Source organism: Chelmon rostratus, chromosome 9 (assembly GCF_017976325.1).
Source record: "Chelmon rostratus isolate fCheRos1 chromosome 9, fCheRos1.pri, whole genome shotgun sequence".
Taxonomy (NCBI): Eukaryota; Metazoa; Chordata; class Actinopteri; order Chaetodontiformes; family Chaetodontidae; genus Chelmon; species Chelmon rostratus.
Window position 1 is genome coordinate 5,882,951 of NC_055666.1, and position 23,238 is coordinate 5,906,188.

Below are 23,238 nucleotides of genomic sequence, written 5' to 3' on the forward strand. Positions count from 1 at the left end.
CGTAATATGAGCCCTCAGCTATCGCCTGCCGTCGACCTCGTGAGCAGATCATAATACCAGTGTGGTCAATGAGATTTAAAATAAGGGACAAAAACAACGAAAACAATAAAACAGAAAACAGAATAAATTATACTGTTTGAAAGAAACAATACAGGAGTAACACCGCCAAACAAAAATAATTTTACTACACAATTTGAACTTTATTTTTGTTATTAAATACAAAGAGAAAAATATCTGTATAGGTCAGCATGTGTGGATACTGTGTTCAATGTTTGTGCTGTAAATTCCCACTATGCATCTTTTTATATTATGATACAGTGACTACTCAGTGATTTCAATAGAGACCTTTACTAGTTTGACAATGGCTGGGTTGCATTCATAGCCAAATCACTTAATCTAGCAAGTTTTTTTCAAAGCACAAATATTAAAGAACATTTGTCACATCCACCAAATAAAGTAGGGATTGTGATGAAACAAGTCATTGTTATGGATTTGTCAGAGGACGGAAGTGTGTCACCAGGCTGAAAGTGATCCCACTCCAGCTCTGTGACGTTGTCAGTTCACTTGAGGTCTCTGCTTATGTCACATCCAACCAATCCGACTCCCGACTGCAGTATCTCCTTTCCTACTAAAGAGGCTGTTTCAGTTCAAACAGTCCTGTTCCGCCTTTGACAACCTTCCCCACCACCAGGCAGGCTGAGGGAGACACCAGCTGGTCATGTGAGCCTGAAAAAGGTAGACAAACAGCCATGAACAAAAATACAGCGATAAGGTCAGCTGTGGCTTGAACGTTAAAGGACATGACTTGTGACAGAAAATCCAAAAAGGCTCCAAGATCACTGAAGCACTGTCATGAACGTTATAAGAACCTGTAGTTGCCATTTCCTTGAATTATGACTCAATTCCTTCCCAAAGTGGGCAGATTCAAGAAAACCAGAACATGTGGCGATGGTTACAGTCAAAGTTATGTGCCGTCGAGTCCCCGTAGTGGAAATGGGGCTATGCATACAAACTCTGTCTCAGTCTTGTCCTGTTATCATCAAGCCTGAAGAAAAATAAATTTATGGAGGCGCTGACTCTAGAAAACATGTGCTCATACTCTCAAAGCTTTGTCCACTGTACATATGTATAGAGATTGCTTTGCATATTATTTTTCTTAACATTATTCTTGTTATCTGTTCCTCACCCAGCATAGTAGCCTGTTTGAGAAATTTGTAGCTGGTCTCAAAGGTCATCTGCTGCAGAGGGGAGGAGTTGGACCGGATGGCGTGCCGGTTTAAAGGTTTATATACACCTTCAAAACACATGTAGTCTGCTACCAGGGACAGATGTCTGGGGTCCACCTCGATACCTAGAGACAGATAGAGAAATTGAGGTAAGTGTTCCTGAAAGCCTGTTATATGCTACCAGAGGTTTAATCTGTATGTTTGTGTGTGTACCGTAGACAGCAAAGACATCTTTGATCTCCTTCTCGATGACTTTTAGAGCCACTTCGATCCCATAGGTGTTAGCCATGGCATGGACCTCATTGGAGTACAGTCTGTTGATGTCCAAGATCTAGAAAAAAACGGTGTGAATGTTAGGATCATCACCAAACAGCGACAAAAAATACATACAATCTCATAATATACAGCATTTCTTGGGAAGTTAATATTAAACCTCATACATGTTGTTAAAGGTAATGTGACCAAAAAAATATATATTTGGCAAGATCTTAAGTCCTTGTTGGTTGAGGTTTTCAAAGCACTGTAATGCAAATATTACTCCTTGCAGTGTATTTGTAGATATTGTATCTAAAATAATCTATAATTGCAAGTAGTGAATGAACTTCCTAAAAGTCTCCTTAATATCTGCTACCATCTATAACATCTTCCAGATATCCAAAAAAATTATTAAATTATCACTATAAAAGACACGTTAACTCTATTTTTTATTTGGTAATATGACTTGTTCAATAAATTAGTATGTGTACTTCCCATTTCAGATAATCGACTTCACTGCAGATCTCTTAAACTGGAGCCTCCATGCCAAGAGTAACTTAGAGGCATCTTAAAAGAACATTTTGACGAGTAAAAATGAATCTGAAAATCATGTTTTGAGCGGTCCTGAATGGCCAGTAAATGTTAACAAGCCTTCCCATATATGGATTCCAGCCTTGAAGGTACCTTGAGTGACCTCGCCCTATTTGCAGTCTAAAAAGCAAGTAAAAATCCACTATCACTGAATTATATGGCTTATTATATGGCCATTTCCTTAGGGTGTCATATTGTATATGATGAAGCATTAATAAATCTATCAATTATTAACAGAGAATCAGTTATATATATGGGTTTTTCTGTGCTGTACTTTTTTTTCAAATAACAGGGTAAACAACTTTATGCTGCTTTGTTCCTTAACCTACAAAACGACCGTGTAGTCCCATGATTAAAATGATAAGACTAAGCCAAAACAAAAACATCTGGCAAACACTGCCTACATACATCACTGTGCTTGAACAGTTCTTGCATATTGATGCCTTCTGTGTTGAGAACAGTCTCTTTCTCGCCAGTCTTTGTGGTGGTTTCGCTCAGCAGGCAGCGTGTCAGGCCTTTGGTCTCCACAATGACAGCGTTCTGGGCCAGTGTTGACAGGACTGAGGTCAGGTCAAAGTGCACCTTGCTCACCGGCAAGACCAGGTCAACCTATGAACCAGATGAAGTGAACAACATTCAAACAATAACCTAACGAGCAATATAAGACTTTCCATTGTTTTTAAATGAATGAACCAGTATAAAGCTACGATAGCTACGATCATGTGACACTTCAAAATAGAGGAACTGCCTTACTTATTTGAAGTTTCACTATGGTCATAATTACAGTGCAAGCAACATTTCCCCCTGGGTGTCTTTATCCAATCAGATTTAGAAATGGGTCAGGATTTGAATACTTGACTCATGAAGGGTGCCACTTCCTATTATCAGCTGTTACACTTGCAGCAAGGTGCAACTTACAAGAACTGCAGCACATTTTAAACAGACTTATCACATAGCAACATTTCTGTGGCAGGGATCAGTCACAGGGCTAAATAAACTAACATTTTTGGCTATGCAAAAGGACATTTGTAAGCACTGTGTAAAACATAATCATCATCATGATCAAAAAAGTTTGACAAACACTCAATCGACCACATAACAAAGGCAATATTTTTAATGTTTGACCTCATCAACTTCATTGATTTGTGTAAATATCTGCTTATTCTGAATTTGATGCAGCAACATGTTTCAAATGTTGGGACAGGAGCAACAACAGACTGGGAAAGCTGTGGAACGTTCCAGAAACACCTGTTTGGATCATTCCACAGGTAAACAGGTTGATTGGTAACAGGTGATAGCATCATGATTGGGTATGAAAGGAGCATCCTGGAAAGGCTCAGTGGTTCACAGGGAGGATGGAGCGAGGTTCACCACTTTGTGAACACATGATTGTACAAAGGATGGTACTACATGGGGAACACTTAGTAAAACCAGTCAACACAGTTTGCAAATGATTGCATTCTGCTTGTATTTCTGTTCTATACTAATAACTTCCTCGAAAATGGCATTGTAATGGTTTCTGGATGACAGTGGGGTTACATGGCACAGAGGAATAAGCTAAGCTAAGCTAAGCTAAGCTAAGACTATGGCAACACAGACAATAGTTGTTAGTCGGATGAATCATTGTTGGTTTCATTCCCTTCAGAGCTTTTGCTGCAAATAATAAACCAATAAAAAGTCTAATCTAAAATCTAAACAAGAAAGTTTTAATCTGCTTTGTAACACCTCCACACTCACCTCACACCAGAGTTCATGCTGGAGGTCGTAGCAATATCTCTCGATCGCCGGGTTGGACTCCAGAACAGAGTTCACTCTCATCTGATTCAAGGTCTCCTCTTCTCCTCCTCTACCTCTTCTAGTTTGTTTCTTCCTCTGTATTCTCACTCTTGTAGACTCTGGCTGGTACTCCTCCAGAGTGTCCTCCCCATTCACCTCCACCTCCTCATCCTTCTCCTGATCTGCTTTATCTTCGTCATCATCACCTCCCTCCTCCTCCTCACTCTCATAGTCCACCTGCAGAGGAAAGCAGAGATGGAATTAATGGTTTTATACTGAGTTAGGATTCCTTTTTTGTCAAACTGCCAGACTCCTCAGCCTGCCCCACCTGCTGTGTTGACCCTGTACCCATAGTGTTCTTTAAGCAGGTGTTTGACAGTGTTTCAAGTCATATCCTAATGATGATAAATATCTATCTCTGCAAAGATGGCATCTTCCCAGATACCATCAAAACAGCTGTTGTAAAACCATTAATAAAGAAATCCAATACACTCAACAAATGAAGGTTGATATCCAACCTTCCACTTCAGTGCAAAGTAACTTCTTTCTACAAGAAAGTCACATTCTGGAGGAATTTCAGCCAGGCTCTGATTCGAAACTCTGCAGATCAGCTTTTATCCACATCCAAGAGGAGAGAGCACATTAGTCCAGTTTCAGCTGCTCTGTACTGGCTTCCTGTAACATTCAGAATAAATTTTAAGGTCAACCTCTTTGCACATAAAACCTGTAATGGACCGGGACCAAGCTATATTTCTAACTCCCTTGTTTATTATTTGCCTACAAGAACAGTGAGGTCATATGCTGCTGGTGCACTGGAGGTTTCCAGCAGCAGTGGAAAAAAATCAGGGATACAGCTTTCATTAACTATTAACCTTTCATCCAGTGCCATCATCAGGTCATTTTACCCAATGATATGATTTATGACTAAATAAGTGCAAAACTAATGACTTTTCCATCCGTATCAGTTCTACTTTGTGTTGAGCACTTCACGAACACTGTGAGCATGTTAGCACGTCGCTCAAAGCACCACTCACAGAGGCTGTAGGCTCTTAGTCTTGTTAAATATGAAATACAATGAAATGAGGGGGTGTACAGATTGGAGCAACAGCTAACTGCACTGCCATAACTGACTTTTATCAAGGAGAAGAGGTAAAACAACAGTAAGCAAAAACTGCACATGTGTAGATCTCATACATGCAGAAATATCCAACACAGGACAAATTTGGACTTTTCCTAAGAGGAGTGGCTCAATTTCTAGTCCAAACTAGTCAGTTATAATGCTTTAATAAGCACTTCTAATGAGGATGAGATGAACATGTTCAGACAAGACCACCCATGAAGTACAGGAAATACATTTACAAGCTTCCTATTTCTAGGCAAATCAAGCTATTCACCTTAAAGATAGCTATTCGTATACAAAGCATTTCATCCATCTTCATACCTCCTCTTCCTGTTTGTCTTTTCGCTTGGCGTCAGAAGCATCAGCGTCTCCTTCATTCCCCTGGTCATCAACAATCTCTCGCTCCTCCTCTCCCTCCCCGTCATCTAACTGATGAATGTGACAAAGAAACCTCAGATTGTTTTTGGTTTTCAAGGAAAGGAAAAAAGAAAGATAAAAAAAACATTCAAAGATGCGTAACACTAATCACTAAAAATCCTATAGCTAATATTGAATGAAGACAAGGCAATTAAGAACAGACCCCTGCTGTGTCAGCAACTCCATCACCATCATGGTCCTTATCTTTGAGGGTGGCCTTTCTTGTTTCTACGGCGATGGAGGCCAGCTTGGCGCTGCGCTTCTTAATGGCTTCAAGAAGGAGACGGAAAAACCTGGGAGGACAAAAAAAACCAAACAATGTGTAAAACGGCGGAGATGAGAGTTTAAAATCAAGTTATTTCTTAATGGATTCTGGTACAACAGCCCTTACACACACATGCAGACACAGATACACACACACCTCGTCTCCATGAAGTGGAGAATCTGTTGGGGTGACAACAGCTTATCATCACCGTAGCGGTCAGGAGGCAGGAAGTGGAAGGTGACTTGGAACTTTCGCAGCTTTTGATTTTCGATCCGCAATGTCTCTACCACGTCTACCTTATGCAGCACCTGCTCACACACATGCAGAGTTCTTGTTTTTAATGAAAATTAATCAAGCTCACAGGACATTTACAATGCAACAGCACACAGTAACACAAACGCAGACATACGCAAACACTAAGTGAAAAATGGATGAGGAAATGAACCACCTAAAAAAGGAAAGGCAAAACAAGCATCACAGAAAAAATTAAAGGTAAGGGAAGATTATTCAAGCAAAAAGAGACAATAAAAGATGAAAAGAAGATATTCATAGAAAGAAACACAAGAGATGCTGATCCTCACCTCAGCAAGACAGACTCTGGTGAGTTTCCTACGCAGTGTTTTGGCTCTCTTCAAGGCTTTCTTGTTGTTAAGCACAGGAACGCTCATCATGGGAGTTTTAATCTTGGAGCTGGCCACCATCAGGATCTCCCTCAGTCTGTGGAACAGACAGACACACACAGAGAGTGAGACATGGTGGAGGGCTTGGGCAGTGGAAGAGGCAGGGAAGAGTAGTAAGTTAAAAGTAACAAATGTTGATGCAGTAAAGGCATTTCAGGAAAGGCAATTTGTAAAAGTAACAGCAGAACAGTCATCCAATGACATTTACAGACCCAGACCCAATGTCGCACATTCAACAACTTCTGTTCTGACCTATTCCTGTAACTGTCGGATCCCCCTCCTCCATTACCACATCCCTTTTAGAAACACCTCCCCCAAATCCCTTCCAACCATCAGACCTGCCTTTTAAAGGGGATCTTTGGCCAGCCTCGCATTCGTGTTAAATTCTCTGGGTTGATGAACTCAACCATGCTGATCTCCTCTGTTAGCTCAGTGTGTCGCAGCCCTTTACAGTTTTAATAAACTGATTTGAGTGATGTCTGTTGCTTTAATCTTATGTAAGTGATATTTAAAGAGAATTAATGTTAAAACTGTCTCTTAGTGCGTGGCTACAGCCATGATCTGTTTTTAATTTGCTTTATCCAAACTTCAGGATTTTAAAATCACATATTTTAAAATGTTTGACATGAATTGTAAACTGATAAATGTAGTCAGTGCAGGCGTAAAGGTTGGAGCTGCTGGGGTGGTTCTTTGGAGAAAACACTGTGCTGGAGGTCTAAAAGACTGAGCACTGAGCCCGAGGTGACGCTAAACGTGAAAACTAGTCTGATCAGGTTGGACATATTTAAACATCCTTCACCCCTCTGACTCACTGAATTAATCCTGGTTTACCTGGTAGTCTTGCTTTATGAACACCGATCTGGTCAGTGGGGACTTTGTCTACTGCTGTGTGGTGTAAAAGTAAGTAAAGCATTATTTATAGAGCACTTTTGTTTTTGCAGTTGAGGCGGGGGATGGAGAAAATGTTAAGATTAGAGGATCAGAGTGATTGAGAGATAAAATACAGGATGAGGAGAACAGAAATGTAACTGCAGGCAAGGTCACGCAGAGCCTTACAAGTAATCAACAGGATGTTGCAGTTTATTCTGAATTTTACAGGAAGTCAGTGGAGGGAAGTCAGAAGATTAATGTGGGACCATCAGCTAGTTGTAGTCAACAGCCTGACAGCTGCATTCTGAACTAACTGTGAACAGTTTAGAGCAGCTTGACTGAGACACGTGTGAACGTGTTAATAGTTCATGATCTGTAGAAAACAACACACATCTGATGTTTGTGAAGAAAACAGGACTGAACAAGCTTAGTAACATGTTGGTCAAAAGTCATACACTGATCAAAGGTTCTTGATTTAGATTTGATATTAGAGAGAAATGGACCAATAAACTGATCAACTGTAAAGGATCAGTTATGAGGACCAATTCAAAGAATTTCTGTTTTGTCAGTGTTTAGGTGGAGGAAATTAAGAGACGTCCATTATTTGGTGCCAGTTAAGCAATCATGGAGGGAGGAAAATTCATTTAGGTTATTAGGTTTAGCAGAGCTGGTCCAAGGACCAACCCCTGAGGAACACCACACAACAAGGAGCTGGGGAGGACACATAACTGTTGACTTAACATGACTTATCAAAAAGTAAAAAGCTGCTGAAGTTACACTGTAAATGCTAGGTTATACTAGCCAAAAAGGTATATACTGCTAATGGGTTAAAAACATGTTCTGAGTTTGAATCGTTACTAACAGTAACTTTATGAAATATTGGAATTGTGTAAAGAGCACAGGCTGAACTAAGTTTTAAACCTAACACTGACATTTAGAAAACTTTCTAAGGCTGTCCAGAACCTGTGTATGTCCTGGATAATATGTTAATACACATAAAAGGTAAATAATGAGGTAGGCGTAGATATGACATTACCGAGGTATTCCCAAAGTGACGTTCATCTCTCCTCTGCCAGCAAAGTGGAAGGTGTTGAGGGTCATCTGGGTAGAGGGCTCGCCTATGGACTGAGCTGCCAGCAGACCCACTGCTTCACCTGGGTCACACAATGAACGCTGCCACTTATAGTGCAACAGCTGGCGAAGGCTGAAGACACAGAGAGAGAGAGAGAGAGGTGAGGCTTTAATATGGGTTCAAGTTTATTTCTTAATTAATGATCATGATTTTAATGTGATCAATTATGAGTGGACTGGATACTGCATTATACTGAAAGGTGTCCGTAATGTTTAGCCTACCCTCATTGATAGAAATTAAGGGAACAAAATATTAGAGATGCCTCCGAGTATAATGCAGACAATTCAACGGCACCACAAAGACGAATCAAGAACTCGCTAATACAGTTCACTAAAAACTGAACATTATAAGATGAAGGCAGGACTGTTGTATTAGGCTGCATTGCCTTGAGCTGCATGTATCTAATAAACTACCAATAAAGTATATTAATATGATTGTTTGTATTATTCTTTCATAATCACAAAATATCTTACATCATAGCCCTGTCGAAATGTCCTTCACTTTACATTCTTTTATATACCTGAATGGTTTATGGATAAATAGGGAAGATTAACTGTGAGTATTTGATGGTATTATTAACTAAGTTTGTACAATTACTACATTAAGTTGCATTCATTTAAAAAAAGATCAAGGTAATCCAGAGATTTGGTTTCACATACATTTGAAATGGTAATGTTTGTGAATCTTCTGCTTTCACCGTGCATTGAAAGTGCTGTCTCTATGGACAGGCTGTAGGCAAATCAAATAGAGGCCCGATGCCTTTTAAGGATTGTAAGTAGGGAGCAGTGGTTACGGCAGAACTTTCCTTATTAGTTATGAAAACTGTATTGATCCCTTGAGCCCATTTTCTTGCTAGTACCATATCTATCTTATGAATACAAAGTTATTTTGCATTTGATACTATAGATATTTGTTCTTACTCATTTGATAACTCTCATTCAGTACCTGTGGTTGTCTAGGCCGTCTTCCCTCAGTCTGCCTCTGTTCTGCAGGTATTTGTCTGTGATGCTGTGAAAGTTTTCAGATACTGATCCGAAGGAGACGTCTGGCCTAAGCAAGCCCAGAGCGGGCTCGGGGCAGCGAGATGACTTCCTGCTGTATTTTGATCTGCTGGACTCATCCAGAGAGTACCACTGCTGTGTGAGCTGTGGGAGGGAGGGAGGGAGCAGAGTTCAAATGACAGTTTGGTTAGAGGTCAGCGATCCACTTGATACTGTATGTACTGAGGCATGTACATTTTAATTTTGTTGTGTATAAATACCTGTTTTACAGCAGGATTTCTTCCATATACATCTGGCTCTGTGCTTTGTTCGCTCTGTTTCAGTTTGGCCAGCTTCTTTTGGGAAAACAGCAAGAATGCTCCTGACACAGGTTAAAACACAAACATTACAGGACAGATATTCACATAGGCAGTGTACAAGTAAAGTATACACCACTTCACTGTCCATTCCCTGGATTCTCCTGATCAAATCAATGATCTCCCACTGATCTACAATAGCTCAAAGTGGGACTTCTGACCTATTCTTCATTTCAGAAACTTCTTTTCTGAACTACATATATTACAATGCAGTATGGCATGCAGTATAACTCTAAATTGTGTTTAAATGACCAGCATTTGTTACCATGGCTGCTCAAACAAGTTCATTTACTTCAGTATTTTCAATATCATAGAGCAGCGAGTCAATGCTTGGAGTGTAAAAGATTTCATTGGGCTCTTTATGCCGTCTTAGCTTGGTATTTGGTATTTTCAACAGCACTTAAAACCAGAGAAACTGTAGGAAAGAATGTGACTTGGGTTAACTGTTGGGAGTTGTGATGAAGAAAGTATAACAAATACATTTGAATCACCTTACATACATATCTAAAAATTTGATAATGACATCAGGCGGATGGCTGAGCAGCAAATATGGGAAATCACTTCACTGGCCAGCCAAATTTTGTTATATACCTCTCCGTGGACATGCCAACTCTCTCTTTGCTCTCCAGCGCTGGATGGCAGCAAAATGTTGACTGGCACTCTGTGGATCCAAACGTGCCAAAACCTTGTCCAGGTCCTGGGACCTCTTGATAACCTAACGAGAATGTGGAAACACATGGCTGGTTACTTTAAACTGTTGAGGTTAATTTTCTACCAGATAGGTGGGAAGACGTGTGGTAATCCATATGTTATTCAAATACCGGAGTTTTACCAGTTTAAACAGTTTGCCTGTCTTTTTATGTTCATTTAATGGCACTATCATATAAGTATAATACTGTTTTTTCTCAAATAAAAACCAGGTCTGTGATAGTAGCCGGGGGTGTGGTCCCCATAAACAAATAAATGCCAGTCCCAGAGGCTGGGGGAAAAAACGAGGGTGGATAAAATCCTGGTACCTGTCATATTATGTGCATGCATGTATATTTCCATAAGTTTAATTTAAGAAATTCAGCAATATAATCATGATATTTTCAACACTGTGTTGTCCTGGACGACTCGTCTAAAAGTAGTGCTCTTGTCCCCTTTCATCCACTGTGGGTGTACAGAGCAAATTCAAAGTTTTCATGTCATCATGTCATGTTTCAGACTCATCTAAAAATGGATTAAATTCATTTTTTCTCATCAACACACAACACTCCAAAACTACAAGTGACTTCAAAAAATTTCTGAAAATTAAATATCCCATGTATATATCAAATGTTAGTATTTAGACCCTTCACTTGGTATGCTGTTATAGCACCTTTGGCAGCAGTGACAGCCTCAAGTCTTGTGAGCATTTGTTCAATTCCATTTTACTTATACTATATACTACATATAGCACTAAATCCCATTATTTCACAACATTATTTATAAAGAGCTGGTGAGAGAGAGATGTACAGCAATGACAATAATAACAATAACAGCTATAATAATAATAGAAATATGACTGATAACGAAATAGAATATGATAGTGCATGTATACAACCCTGTTTCCAAAGAGCTAGGGACAAAAATAAAATCTAAATCTATAAAATCTAAATAGAAACAGAATGTGATAATTTGCATGAAAGTTAATATTCAGCTAGGAAACACAGTCATGTTTCTATCCAATCATTTCTATGCAAATTACCTAGTAGGTCCAATAACTTTTTCCACAACAATTGCAGAATGGGCTGAGAAAAACTGCATCCTGGCTCTTGTACCATACTTGACACACAGATGTAAAAGTGATATCAATGGGCCTATCTAACTATTGGAAAAAAATATAATTGGCATATTTTCCAAAACATTTAATTATTCAGAAGAAAAATGTTAATATTTTTGAGGTTGTTTACACAGTTACAAGGTTAACGTGTATTTTATTGAAATGACTCAGTGATGAAACAACTGGGCACGATACATTGTGTATTAGTCATAGCAGCTGCATAGTAAAAGCACTGTTCACTAGTTCAGCTCATCCCACTTAATGTTTGTGTGTAGTACATATTTATCCCCAGTGGGCATGTTAGAGCACCATGGGGCCCATGAACTACACCTTCACTGTGGCAGCCACTTTGGCCAGTGGCATCCAGTGAGGAGGAAGCACTGAATTTGACAAGGCTGCAATCTTTTTTTTCTTTTTTTAAAGATTGTTTTTTGCTGTTTCTGCTTTTGGAGACAGTGCAGCGGGAGGGACAGTAGAGGCAGGAAAGAGAGAGATGGGTTGAAGTGCAGCAAAGTAGTATTAGTTTAAGGCTACTACAGTTTAAACATCTGTTATCTGGAACAGAAGTCATGTACTCTGTTAGACCCTATTGCTGCATCCTCTGCAGCTGTGGTTGAAACCGTGCCTGTGGTTTAAGTTACTGTGTTGCATAAACATCAAATACATCTGACTGATGAGCACTGTATCTGAGTTTTAACGTGTTTTATGGTCACAAAATTCAGCATAAAGTTCAGGTCTTTTTCATTTGTCAAATCTTTTAGAATGTATCATGATGTGCACAAAGCCAATGTAATTGTATAATTCTAATCTAATCTAAAAGGTATAACACCTGCCCCAGTTACAGGACAGAGAATATTTGACTAACTGAAGGAGGTCCAATCTGTGTGACTTGCACTTACTGAAGATATCATTATCTCTGATATCCAATGCAAATAAATGTCCAGAAATCCCCTTAGAAATCATACAGGAAAGATGCTCTTTATATCTCCAGAACTGTCAAGTTTTGAAGTTTCCTTCAGTTTCAAAGTAATCAGATGAATTATTCATCAGCAATCAGGTCCAACTCAGCACGCTGCTGAGTTGTAAACCTCTGTTCCAGTTCTGGTTGACCTGAACCCATTCTAAACCCCCACTGAGCTAATCAGATGCAAGTGGCCCTGCAACAGACCTCTATATGTTCTCCATTTCATTATTTGTTTTTATAACATATGTGGTGCACTTAACAAGGTGTTCTCAACAAAGTAAAAAACAGATACAACCAGATACAACCATCAGATATTAAGAAAAAAGCTCAAATCCATCAGTATTATTTATGTACTTGCACTGTGTTTGTGTTGTGCTGTTTTACCTCATAGTTGTCCTCTATGAAGGAGAACTGTCTGGGCTGCAGGAACTGAGTCTTGGGGATATCCAGCCCATCTTCACCATACAGGAACTGAACCACAGATCCATCACTGTCCCTCACCGTCAGATCGTACTGCACTACCAAACCCTCCAGATGTTTTATGACACATCTGCAGAGGAGAGATAGTGAGGGAGTGTGGAAGAAAAGGGGGACAAGATTAGTAGAAGGAGAGGAAAATGCATTGTCTATGCATTTAGAAGGCAAACCTAATAAAATTTCACAGAGCTGAGTGGGATCATGGTTGGGTCAATCTTCAAAGACAACTCCCACCAAAACAAGGATTGCTGGGATTTCAGTTGGACAAATGGCTTTACAAATTCAAAAAGTACCAGCCGAAAAAGCAGCTGGCTGCTAGCATGTCTATAAAGTTTTGGAGACATGAATCACGTTGTAGCTTTCCTCTGCCCACTAATCTTATGAGAGTGTTTGTTCAGCCAATGTTTACAGTGCTTGTAGCAGGGAGTCTAATGGTTCATATATCCCCATAAACTTTATTACTCTCACATCAACACCTCATAGTATCTTAACTGAAAATGTTTCATATGTCAACGATGTTTGCTTGTGAACTGGGCCTGTGCAGATGTGTAGCAAAGGCAAAATGTGTGTGCTTTCCTGTTTCACACAGCTCGTGAGAGAGACTGAAAACATTAATGAACATGAACACGAACTTCTACAAACTCATGTGACTGCATTTTAAAGATACAGTGATCCCTCGCTATAACGCGGTTTACTTTTCACGGTTTCGCTACTTCACGGATTTGCATCGTGCATTGTGTTCTGCATTCTGATTGGCTAAAAAGTCACTCCGCTTCTTCTCTACCTGTGCGTCAATAACGTTGCAGTTTAATACGTACACGTACGTAAAACAGCTTGCCAAATTTACATTACGTACGTGCAAATTCTCTTGTAATTTCGAGTTTTGCCTATCAATATGTTCTTCTCCTGAACAAACACACCTGCACCGCGGGCTTCAAAAGAAGAAAACACCGCAGAGCGGAGTCAGGATGCAGCGGCTCAGTCTGAAGAGCAGTGAAATACACCTGAGTCACTATCTGTCCGACTGTACTTTGTATTTTCCATAATCATTTTTAATTTTCTCCCGTTTAATCCAATTACTCGGGTCGCGGTGGGCGGTGCTAATCTCCGCAATTTGAAACCTTCTGTTCACATTGATGATTAAAATTATTATTTGACAGTACAGTAGAGAAGTTATTTGTTAAAAAAAACGTTTCTAAAGTACTTTTATTTGTGAAACAAATGCTTGAGCCTGTAAAATGGTTTGTTCTTTCTTTTCAATGTATAATAAAGTATTTAATTGTACAATAATTGTGAAAAAAAAAATTAAAGGTTTCTACTTCACGGATTTTGCCTATCACGGGTTCTTTTTGGAACGTAACCCCCACGAAAAACAAGGGTATACTGTATCTATTTATGAGATTGATGATTTATGACATTACCTCTGCAGGTACCCTGATCGAGATGTTTTCACAGCTGTGTCAACCAGTCCCTCTCTGCCAGCCATACAGTGGAAGAAAAACTCCTGAACACAACAAAATTACAGACAGACAAAAAAAAGAAATGTATCATGAGCTAACTTAAATGTCTGTAGACATAAATGTCTGTAAAGGTGAAAGTAACGAAGCCATAGCAGCCTTATTCATAAAAAGGACATATAAAAGTGAGAGAGTGCTTTCATGTGTGCCATTTGGCATTCCAGTCCTTGACAGCAGCTTCAGTGTGAAAACAACTTCTGAAATGAGTCCACCACACCCACACACACAGAGCTCTCCTCATGTACCTGTGGTTTGATGCCTGTGAGGAACCTCCCAGAAACAAAGCCACCAGCACCAGGTGAGGGGTCATATGGCTGAAAACATGGCAGGGATTTCCCAGAAGGCATCAGTGGAGGCCTACGACCCTCCAACTCAATCTGACCGAGTAGACATGAAATCTAAAACCCAAATAGGACAGGATATTTGTAGGCTAACAGCTTAAAGTTCAGGACATTGTACTTAAGCAGGATGCAAAATCAGCACAGCACAGTCCGATGTGAGAAAAATGTTCAGGTGAGTGAGTACCTGCATGGTGTTTACAGTCGATCCCTTGGCTCCTGACTGGACCATCAGCTGGAGGTTGTTGTCTGGGAAAGAGGTGTGTAGTCCAACTGGCATGCACACCTGCAAACACACACAACAATATTTCATCATCATCATCATCATCATCATCATCGACGCTAAGAACTGGCAACAGGCACTCCTTCTTCAAAAATGTGGATTTCTGGAGCATTTTGTTCATTTGTTAGATACACTACACTAGGTAAGCAGACTGGAAATCACATGTGAAAAAAATGCCAGACTCAAACAGGAACCAAACTAGGACCTAAGAAGTCGTTCTTGCACATTATTGTTTGTCTTCCCAGCACAAGTGTCATTCCAGGAGTCTTTGTTATCCGAGTGACAGTGTGGTGAAGCAAATCTCTGTTGCAGCCCCTGGCCATTAAAATTAAATTAGTACACACAAGGGCACAACGACACAGAGACATTCTGTCCTGTTCTGTGTGATTACCGTTTGAATTGATGTACTGAATTAGTGAAAAGGAGATACGACTGCTGGTTATTTATAGTACTTTCACCATAGTAGGGACATTTTTGCACCTAGGACTATCCTACAGGAACTTAATTAAATACAGGTAACATCCCTGAGCTCAAAAGAAAAGTATTGGTCCTCTGGGGAAGATACTGCAGAAGAAACAATCCATGTGTTCCTAATCCAGTTCACCATACTGGTAGTGTGTGTGCTACCAAGAGTAATCAGAGTAGTGTATCAGTCATCATTCACTGTGCTGAATGTCAGCAGTAGCAGCGGTGGTGGTACTACCACTAGAAGCAGCAGGTTACCTTGTTAATGTCATTGTTCACTTGGTTGGCCACTTCTTTGAATTTGTGGTCAGCCAAGCTGAAGTCTCTCTGGTCTGGGTTGAGGTGAGCATCCTGCCAGCGGCTCTGAGCCTCAGCTTGATCCACAGTACAGGGCAGGTTGAAGGCTGCCTGGAGAGCCTTAGAGATGGAAAGGAAAACTGTTTTTTTCTATTAGGTAAGAAAACTACAACCTGTGACCAGTTTTTATTTAAAGCTACAATATGCATAATTTGACAACTTCATACTCTGGCGCCCCCCAATGGCAGTGCGAATAAAGACACTGTGGCAGACAGCAATGGATGTTGCCACCTCGTCCTTACAAACCCACTGAGAACACTGACATGGTGAGCTAAAAGCAACAAACCGACTGATAATCTCAACTTCATTCAGTAACTGCACATTCACAAAAAGCAGTATAAAGATGATGAAAGCACTAGATGGGGCTGTCGCTTATAAAGGTTCAGACACTCAAGATTATTTGTGTCAGCTTCAGAGTAATAATACTCTTCACTGGTTCAGCTCATTTCACTCTGTGTCTGCGTCTGTGTGTAGTACATATTTATCCCCAGTGGCCACGTTGGAGCACCATGGGGCCCATGAACTACACCTTCACTGTGGCAGCCATTTTGGCCAGTGGCATCCAGTAAGGAGGAAGCACTGAATTTGACAAGGCTGCAAGCTTTCTAAATACTTATTTACTGTGAATTAGTGCCTTATATGTTTTCCCTTTATTTGTCTAAATAAGACATAAAGTTGTCCATTTATGAATGTGCTCTACACATGTGCATCCAGGGCCTTCATGTATGCCACGTTAGTGTTTTAGTTACAGATGTAAAACCTATCAGACAGTTTATTTCACCCGAACAAGCTGCTTTAACTCACTTTGGTGCCAATCGTCAGTGATTTTTGAATGATTTTTTGCCTCTGCTTGTTGGCGCCCGGTTTCACCAGAATGTCTTCCACACCTGGACACAAAAACAAAAAACGTTTTGACATAATACTCCTCCTCTATCTTCACCAATTATCCACAAAACCCGACAACCACAGACAGGCGATACTTTCTGTAATAAGTCAGGAAGGCCACAAATGGCTTGTCATGTGCTTCATTTACTGTGTCTGGCTTCTTACCCAGAGTAAAGCCTCTGTATAGCTGCAGGTAAGCAGTGAAGAGTCGAGCCAGGCAGCTGAGCAGCTTGCCACTCGTCTCCCCACCGTACAGCTCGTAGCAGCAGTGGACCAGACCGTAGGCCGAGGAGCCGTAGTGTGCTTTGTCCAGAACCCCCACCAACAGTTCCCCCTCACGAATCACCACCTGGGAAACAAAGAGAGAGGAGAGGAAGAGGGGTTAAACACATGGCAAAAAAGGCATTTAAGTGTCAAATATTGTATCAGTCATTTTTAAATTCTGGAGACAAGTTTCAATATGTCAAACAAAGGCAGAATGACAAAGCTGTGTCATTGTTGACACATTGATTTGGATGGGAAAGTGAAGTCTTTCCACTGTGTCTGTGTGTTTGTTTGTGTGTGTGTGTGTACCTGTGAGTCACACATGCTGTCAGGTTTGTAGCCTGGAGAAGCTCGTGGTGGGACTTGGATCCATGCCTTGCTGGGGATTTTTGATTTGCCAAGCAGGTTGAGGGGCACAGCGGTCTGTGGGATTACATTCAGCAGGAGTGTAGACACCACCTACGACAAACACCAGATTCACGACAGATTAGTACAACTGAGCATGCAGAGGCTTTTAATTAATTAATTGATTAATCACGTTCGCCATCATGTTTTTATATGGAGCACAAGACAAAAGCTGAAGAGTACGAGTACTTCAATATCACAAGTTCAATTACCTGCTTCCCTGTCCACAGTTGCTGTGGTTTGAGAATGGCCGGCGGCAGCAGTTTAACTCTGCCTGGTTTATCAGTCAGTCCCCTGTACACCAACTCAATGTACTGGACTTTGGTGAAGAAACAGCCTCGTATCGTCATCCTCGTACCCGATACCATGTGGTCCTGGATCAGACCTGCTAAAGGTTTACCATCCTGAAGATAGAAAGAGGAAAACCTCAGTACCAGCACGTTTGCCCACATATGTATGGTTACCTCCTTGTGTGCAAGGCTACGTCTTAATATGTCCTGTCACTTATTGTCACTTTTTTGATGTGGTTGAATATCAGTATATAAAAAAAATACTGATGTACAAAATTCATCATATGAAGCTAATCTTTGTTTCGGTTCAAACAGCACAGATAGAATCTGTGTATTCAGTTTTGTCAAGAGAGAAATTGTCAGGGAATACTGCCTGAGAGTTTAGGACTGTGCTGTGTTTACTTCATGTGAATCTTCTATCCACAGTGTTTGTGTGCACCCACCTTGGGGACGAGGTACTGCTGATCAGTGCTGACTAACGTGTAGGCCTCTGCTCTGGCCAGCTCACTTTGAGGGAAGTGTGCATTCATTTCGTCTCCATCAAAGTCAGCATTGTATGCCTTGCAGTTGGCATAGTGGAGCCTTAGTACCTGGAACATCCAATTAAGATCAAGGACCATTTGTTATATTTCATAGAAAAGCTTCCATTATCAGTCACAATAAAACATATTAGGCTGGACCAATCAGATCGTGCCTTCTCTCCTGGTAAGATCCGTGCACAGTGGGCTTGTATGGAGGGTCTGTGCAGAGTTGGTTGTCTGTTCAGTAACAAAACATCTCCGTTCTTTATGTGACGATTCACCTGGAAGGACAGAGGAAGCAGAGTTCACTAACAATGCAAGGTTTACTCACGCTGCACAGTGTACAAGGGTTTAAGTCTGGGAATTACTTATCCGACTTACTATCTTCATGGGCATCTTGTGTGGTTCGGGGCAGGGCGTGAGAAGTTGCTTGGCAACAGCTTCTCTCTGTGCAAGGTTGGTAGCTGATAGGATGGTTCTCCTGCCATCCTCGTTTATCACCATGGAAGCACCAGGGTGGACGTTGGGCCCATTAAGAACGGCCTGACGGAGCTCCTTCACGTTCCACGGAGTGACGGGCTGGGGGTAGGTCAGCTTGGTGGCAAACACCTGCACAAGCATGGAAGAGACAGTGATTTTATTCACATTTGGTAGTCTCTCTTCAAGGGGAAAATGATTAAGAAATGCAGTCAGATGTACCATAGGTATGCCTATCTCGTTGGTCCCAATGTACATGTCGGGGCAGATGACAGATCGCGCAGCGTAGTCCACTCGTTTTCCCATCATATGTTTCCGGAACAATCCCTCCTTCTTCTCCAGGATCTGACAGGGGAGAGGAGACAATCAAGTATATCAAATGTCTTTATCAGTGAACAAATAGAAAAAGGGAGGTTTGTTATATTGCAGTGTCTGTAATACCTGTCTGATTCCAGGGTATTTCTCTGTCATCATTTTGTCCATGTCACTGTCAAAGACGATGTTAACGTGGGTCTGTAGTCGGACCCAGATGTTGTAGAGTTTATCTGTTAACGTAGGACCGGGGATCCCCGCCAGAAACGTCTGGTCTGTCTGTTCAGGAGCCTGAGAAGGACAAGAGAGGACAGGTTGACATGTCCTGTACCACAAAAATAAAGATGTTTTACCTGGATTTATAGAGCTATACCTTATTGTACCTGAAAAAGGTATGGAAAACAACTCTGAGAACAGACAAACACTAGTTTCAGCTTACCTCCTCCTCAGCAGTCTTCTCCCCTGCTATGAGAGCCAAAAGTTTCCTTATGATGCCACAGTCCTTCATGACAGCCTGCATGTTGACTGTCTGACCGTTTGTAAACATCTGGTCACCCAGGCGATTGATTGGACGATACCTGACGGAGAGAGGGGTGTGATATAGCATTAAGGTCACACAACCGCTACGACTGTATACAAGCCTGGCATATATACAGACAGAGATATTATTCTAATTGTGCATCACTCCCAGTTTTACAAGCTTGTTTTGTTTCTATGCTACCAAAGAAAATCTAGTCTAAATTGTTGAGGGTGTCACTACCAATATTTGTATTTAATTCCATACATACATGAGTGCGTTTGTTAACACTGTACCTGCAAGGTGGGACTACCAGTAGCTCCAGGAAGAAAAGGTCTGGATAGAAACCTTTCCCTCCCTCCTCTGACACTGTCCCCTCCTCCAGCCCAGAGAAAAGGCACTTCAAGAAGAAAGCTGGAAGAAAGTGAGGAGGTAAGAATTATATTACTGCATAGTGTCAGGTGTAATGATTGGAATTTGTACGCATGTTTCGATCTGAGATTGAATTTAGTATTTAGTGTATCTACTGTCCAGTTTTGTCTGTGGTGTTTTGTTGGGGTTTTTTTGGCCTACCTTCTTTCTCCCACAGTTTGTTGATGTGTTCTCTTGCTGTACTAGCAGTCAGGTAGACTCTCTTTCCAGCCATCAGATCCTCTACAGGAAGACAAGAACAAAAGTCAAGTAACATCTATCTACTTTATGAACGTATGCAAATGAGCTCTTCCCCACAGTCACTCCATGTGTTTGTTCTCATTCTCTGCCAGTCTACATAACTGTTAGCACAATAATGACCAGCATGCACAAAACAATGTATTTTCTTTAAATTATTGCTTACCATCAGTGCCACTAGTCTGTGCTCCAGATGGCATTGTGACAATCAGCTTACTGTTGTGTTCACGACGCACTGTAAACCTGCTGCTCCTACATACACAACCATGCATACAGAACAAAATGGACCATGAGGAATTTTATAAACACATTAGCAAGGAAGAACTACACAATTATTTTTTGGGTGAAAATCTATTGCATTAGCAAGCTTGATCCCATTAACATCATAATGTAACTCAAATAGAGAGGACAATTGCAGACAATTTCTCATGTGCGTGTAGCTGGTGAATGCAGAAACAAAGCCTGAAACAATATTTAAACCAAAGCCCCCACAGCTGGTGTACAGCACTGTATATACAGTATACCTTTCTAAGCGGGACTCCACATCCACACAACAAATAATAACAACATTGAGTGTTCATATATAAAGTATTTTAGACCAACATCAAATGAGAATTAAGTTCCTGGCATATTTTTTATTAACTTACCTGCAGTAAGGGCACTTCCTAGTTTTCATGTGGATCCTCCAAAAGTCATTTATCAGGCTGCTCTTCTTTTCAACAAGGTGTTTAATCTGAAGAAGCACACACAAACAGAGAATTAGGCCACTGTACCTGCATTAGTGCAGCATAGTATTGTTGAAATGAATGTATATGACGGTATGGTTTCCGTGTTTTAAATCACATTATACAGCCCTGCTGTGATTTTCAGTGTGTGTGTATTATTACCACGTGTCTGCATGTCTTTGTACATGCGTGTGAGTGTGTTCTCACCGGTCTGGTATTCTCTGAACCTTCAGCGTTCACTCCAACTATCATGTCTGTAAACTCCTTAAGCACCTGCTGGATCTCATCTCCAGTGGCTTTGGGATTGTCCTCCAGGTACTAACACACACACATACATACACATACACAAATTAATAAATTAAGGGCAAACAGAGAACTGTTGATAAATGATGATTACAAAACATCACATTACATTAGTTAGTACAGCAACCCACCATCAGAGGAAAGACAATTACTTACACATTCACACTTAATAAAAACATCCACCACATCAATCAGGGCTTTCCACAAGGAAAGTGGGGAACAGTAGCCAGCTAGGAGGGTCCAGGGGCAAGTTTAAACCCACCTGGTTGAGAACTTGTTCTATCTGGTAGACCTCCTGCATGGCACCATGGTCCACTAACTTCAGCTGGTTCAGCAGCAGGTGGATGGGGGCTCGGGAACACGTTAACATGTGACATGCCAGACAGGAACCACGGATCAACAGGTAGAGTTTCTGATGAAGGACAGCAGCAGGAGGAGATGACAGAACAGGATAACAAAATACTTTTATAAATTCATAAAGCAGGTACATTGGAACAAGTTGTAAAGTTAAAGTTTAGTTCTGATTTATTGGACCTTAACCCCTAAGCTGGTCCATCACTACCATAGCACACCATGTGATACTGTGTTACAAACATGAGTGTATTGCATGTATATGAACAGTTTTGTGGTGTTTTTGTGGACATGCTTACATCAAAAAACAGTGGGTTGTATACAGGTAGAGGCAGCTCTACATGTCCCAGGTGTCCTGGACAGTTATTGAAGTCCTGACAGCAGGTCGAACACACCTGGTGAAAACCATAACAGAAAGCAACATGAAAAAAGTGTACGAAGAACTCGCTGATACTTGATTCTCATAATCTTAAACTTTACACACAGAGATTAGAAAAGTGCAGAAGTACAACCACAAAGCAGGAACGGGCTGATTCATGGCATGTAACAGATGTGTCATTAGTGTACTCAACATCCCACAGAGTGCATGTAATGTGATTTCAGCTGAGATGTACCTCTTTGCTGTCTGCTGGTCCCAGGGCCAGATCGTACAGGCTGTTCGGGGCCACATTCCCAACAGCATCGAGGAACCTGGAGTTAGTGATCGTCTTCACACTCAACTTCCTAGACAGGAGATGAAAAGCTAGCGTTATTATACAAACTGCTGGCACAGTAATACGGGATTCTTAGCAAATGTTTGTCATTTTACCACTGCAGTGACTAACTACTAGTTTTATCATATCAGTGTAATCAGTCAGTTTAGAGTCATCTCGATCGTATCCCTACAGGCTCAATCCAGGGATTCACCAAAGATGCATCGTTAAAAAAACTTGACAGGTTAAAATGATTTCTGGAACTCTCTCAAGGACACTTCCCATATTATGGCTTTCTGATGTCGCGAGGTTGTAAAGTATGATGAGAATAAACAGGGTAGCGTATAAACTTGAGAAAGGGGCTAACGTTGTTTTACTTGATTGTAAACCACAGTTGCTGTAGGAGAGTCAGGTTGTTGCACTAGAAATAAGAAATGCCTGTTATGAACATTGACACAGCAAGCCCCTGTACGTAATGTAAACGTTTAAGATCGCTGCCATTAGCAGGCATGTTGTTTAGAACACATTTAGCATTTAAGCCAAAAGCTAACAAGATATCTCTCACCTTATCTCTTCGGCAGAGTACATGCCAAACGACATGCCCTCCAAACGCCGCCACGGCACTTCTTTTGCAAACAACATTTTGGAGACTTTGGAGAATTACCCAGACTTTGGGGTGTTTACTCAAATAAATTCATGATATACAGTTCAACCACATGCGAGGCAAAGTTGCTCCTGTATCACACGTGGGACCGTCAGACCAAATTTAAGATTACAGGGGAGACACAAATACAGATAACTCTGCTTTTCCTACAAAACTCAGTGGATGTTTTACATTTAAAATGACAAGTTCAATGTTAAAATGTCAATGTCTCGATGTTTAGTGTGGACGAAGTGTAGTATTTATTTAAAACACAAATTGTTATTATTTTT

The 23,238-nt window shown here is 40.8% G+C and overlaps 1 protein-coding gene and 2 non-coding genes across 3 annotated transcripts; all 3 read right to left on the reverse strand.

The window, feature by feature from the left end:
* Positions 1 to 194: 194 nt before the first annotated feature.
* polr1a (RNA polymerase I subunit A) lies at positions 195 to 23,034 on the reverse strand. The gene is made up of 37 exons (XM_041943774.1): positions 22,871 to 23,034; positions 22,228 to 22,336; positions 21,913 to 22,008; positions 21,525 to 21,674; positions 21,167 to 21,277; positions 20,882 to 20,967; positions 20,401 to 20,486; positions 20,139 to 20,219; positions 19,862 to 19,979; positions 19,488 to 19,626; positions 19,178 to 19,339; positions 18,959 to 19,081; positions 18,641 to 18,868; positions 18,433 to 18,540; positions 18,182 to 18,328; positions 17,661 to 17,852; positions 17,353 to 17,502; positions 16,945 to 17,128; positions 16,699 to 16,781; positions 15,796 to 15,954; positions 14,977 to 15,075; positions 14,697 to 14,849; positions 14,356 to 14,438; positions 12,842 to 13,007; positions 10,281 to 10,404; positions 9,594 to 9,694; positions 9,278 to 9,477; positions 8,237 to 8,404; positions 6,232 to 6,367; positions 5,807 to 5,958; positions 5,549 to 5,678; positions 5,290 to 5,397; positions 3,810 to 4,085; positions 2,481 to 2,681; positions 1,440 to 1,557; positions 1,187 to 1,351; positions 195 to 726 (listed from the first exon to the last, which is right to left on the reverse strand). The coding sequence occupies exons 1-37, from the start codon at positions 22,945 to 22,947 to the stop codon at positions 629 to 631; spliced, it is 5,067 nt and encodes a 1,688-aa protein (XP_041799708.1). The 5' UTR covers positions 22,948 to 23,034; the 3' UTR covers positions 195 to 628.
* On the reverse strand, positions 11,757 to 11,893 carry LOC121612117. The gene has a single exon (XR_006007135.1). It is a non-coding gene; the product is annotated as a small nucleolar RNA SNORA5 (small nucleolar RNA).
* Positions 16,357 to 16,493, reverse strand: LOC121612114. Its single transcript, XR_006007134.1, has one exon. It is a non-coding gene; the product is annotated as a small nucleolar RNA SNORA5 (small nucleolar RNA).
* Positions 23,035 to 23,238: the final 204 nt, after the last annotated feature.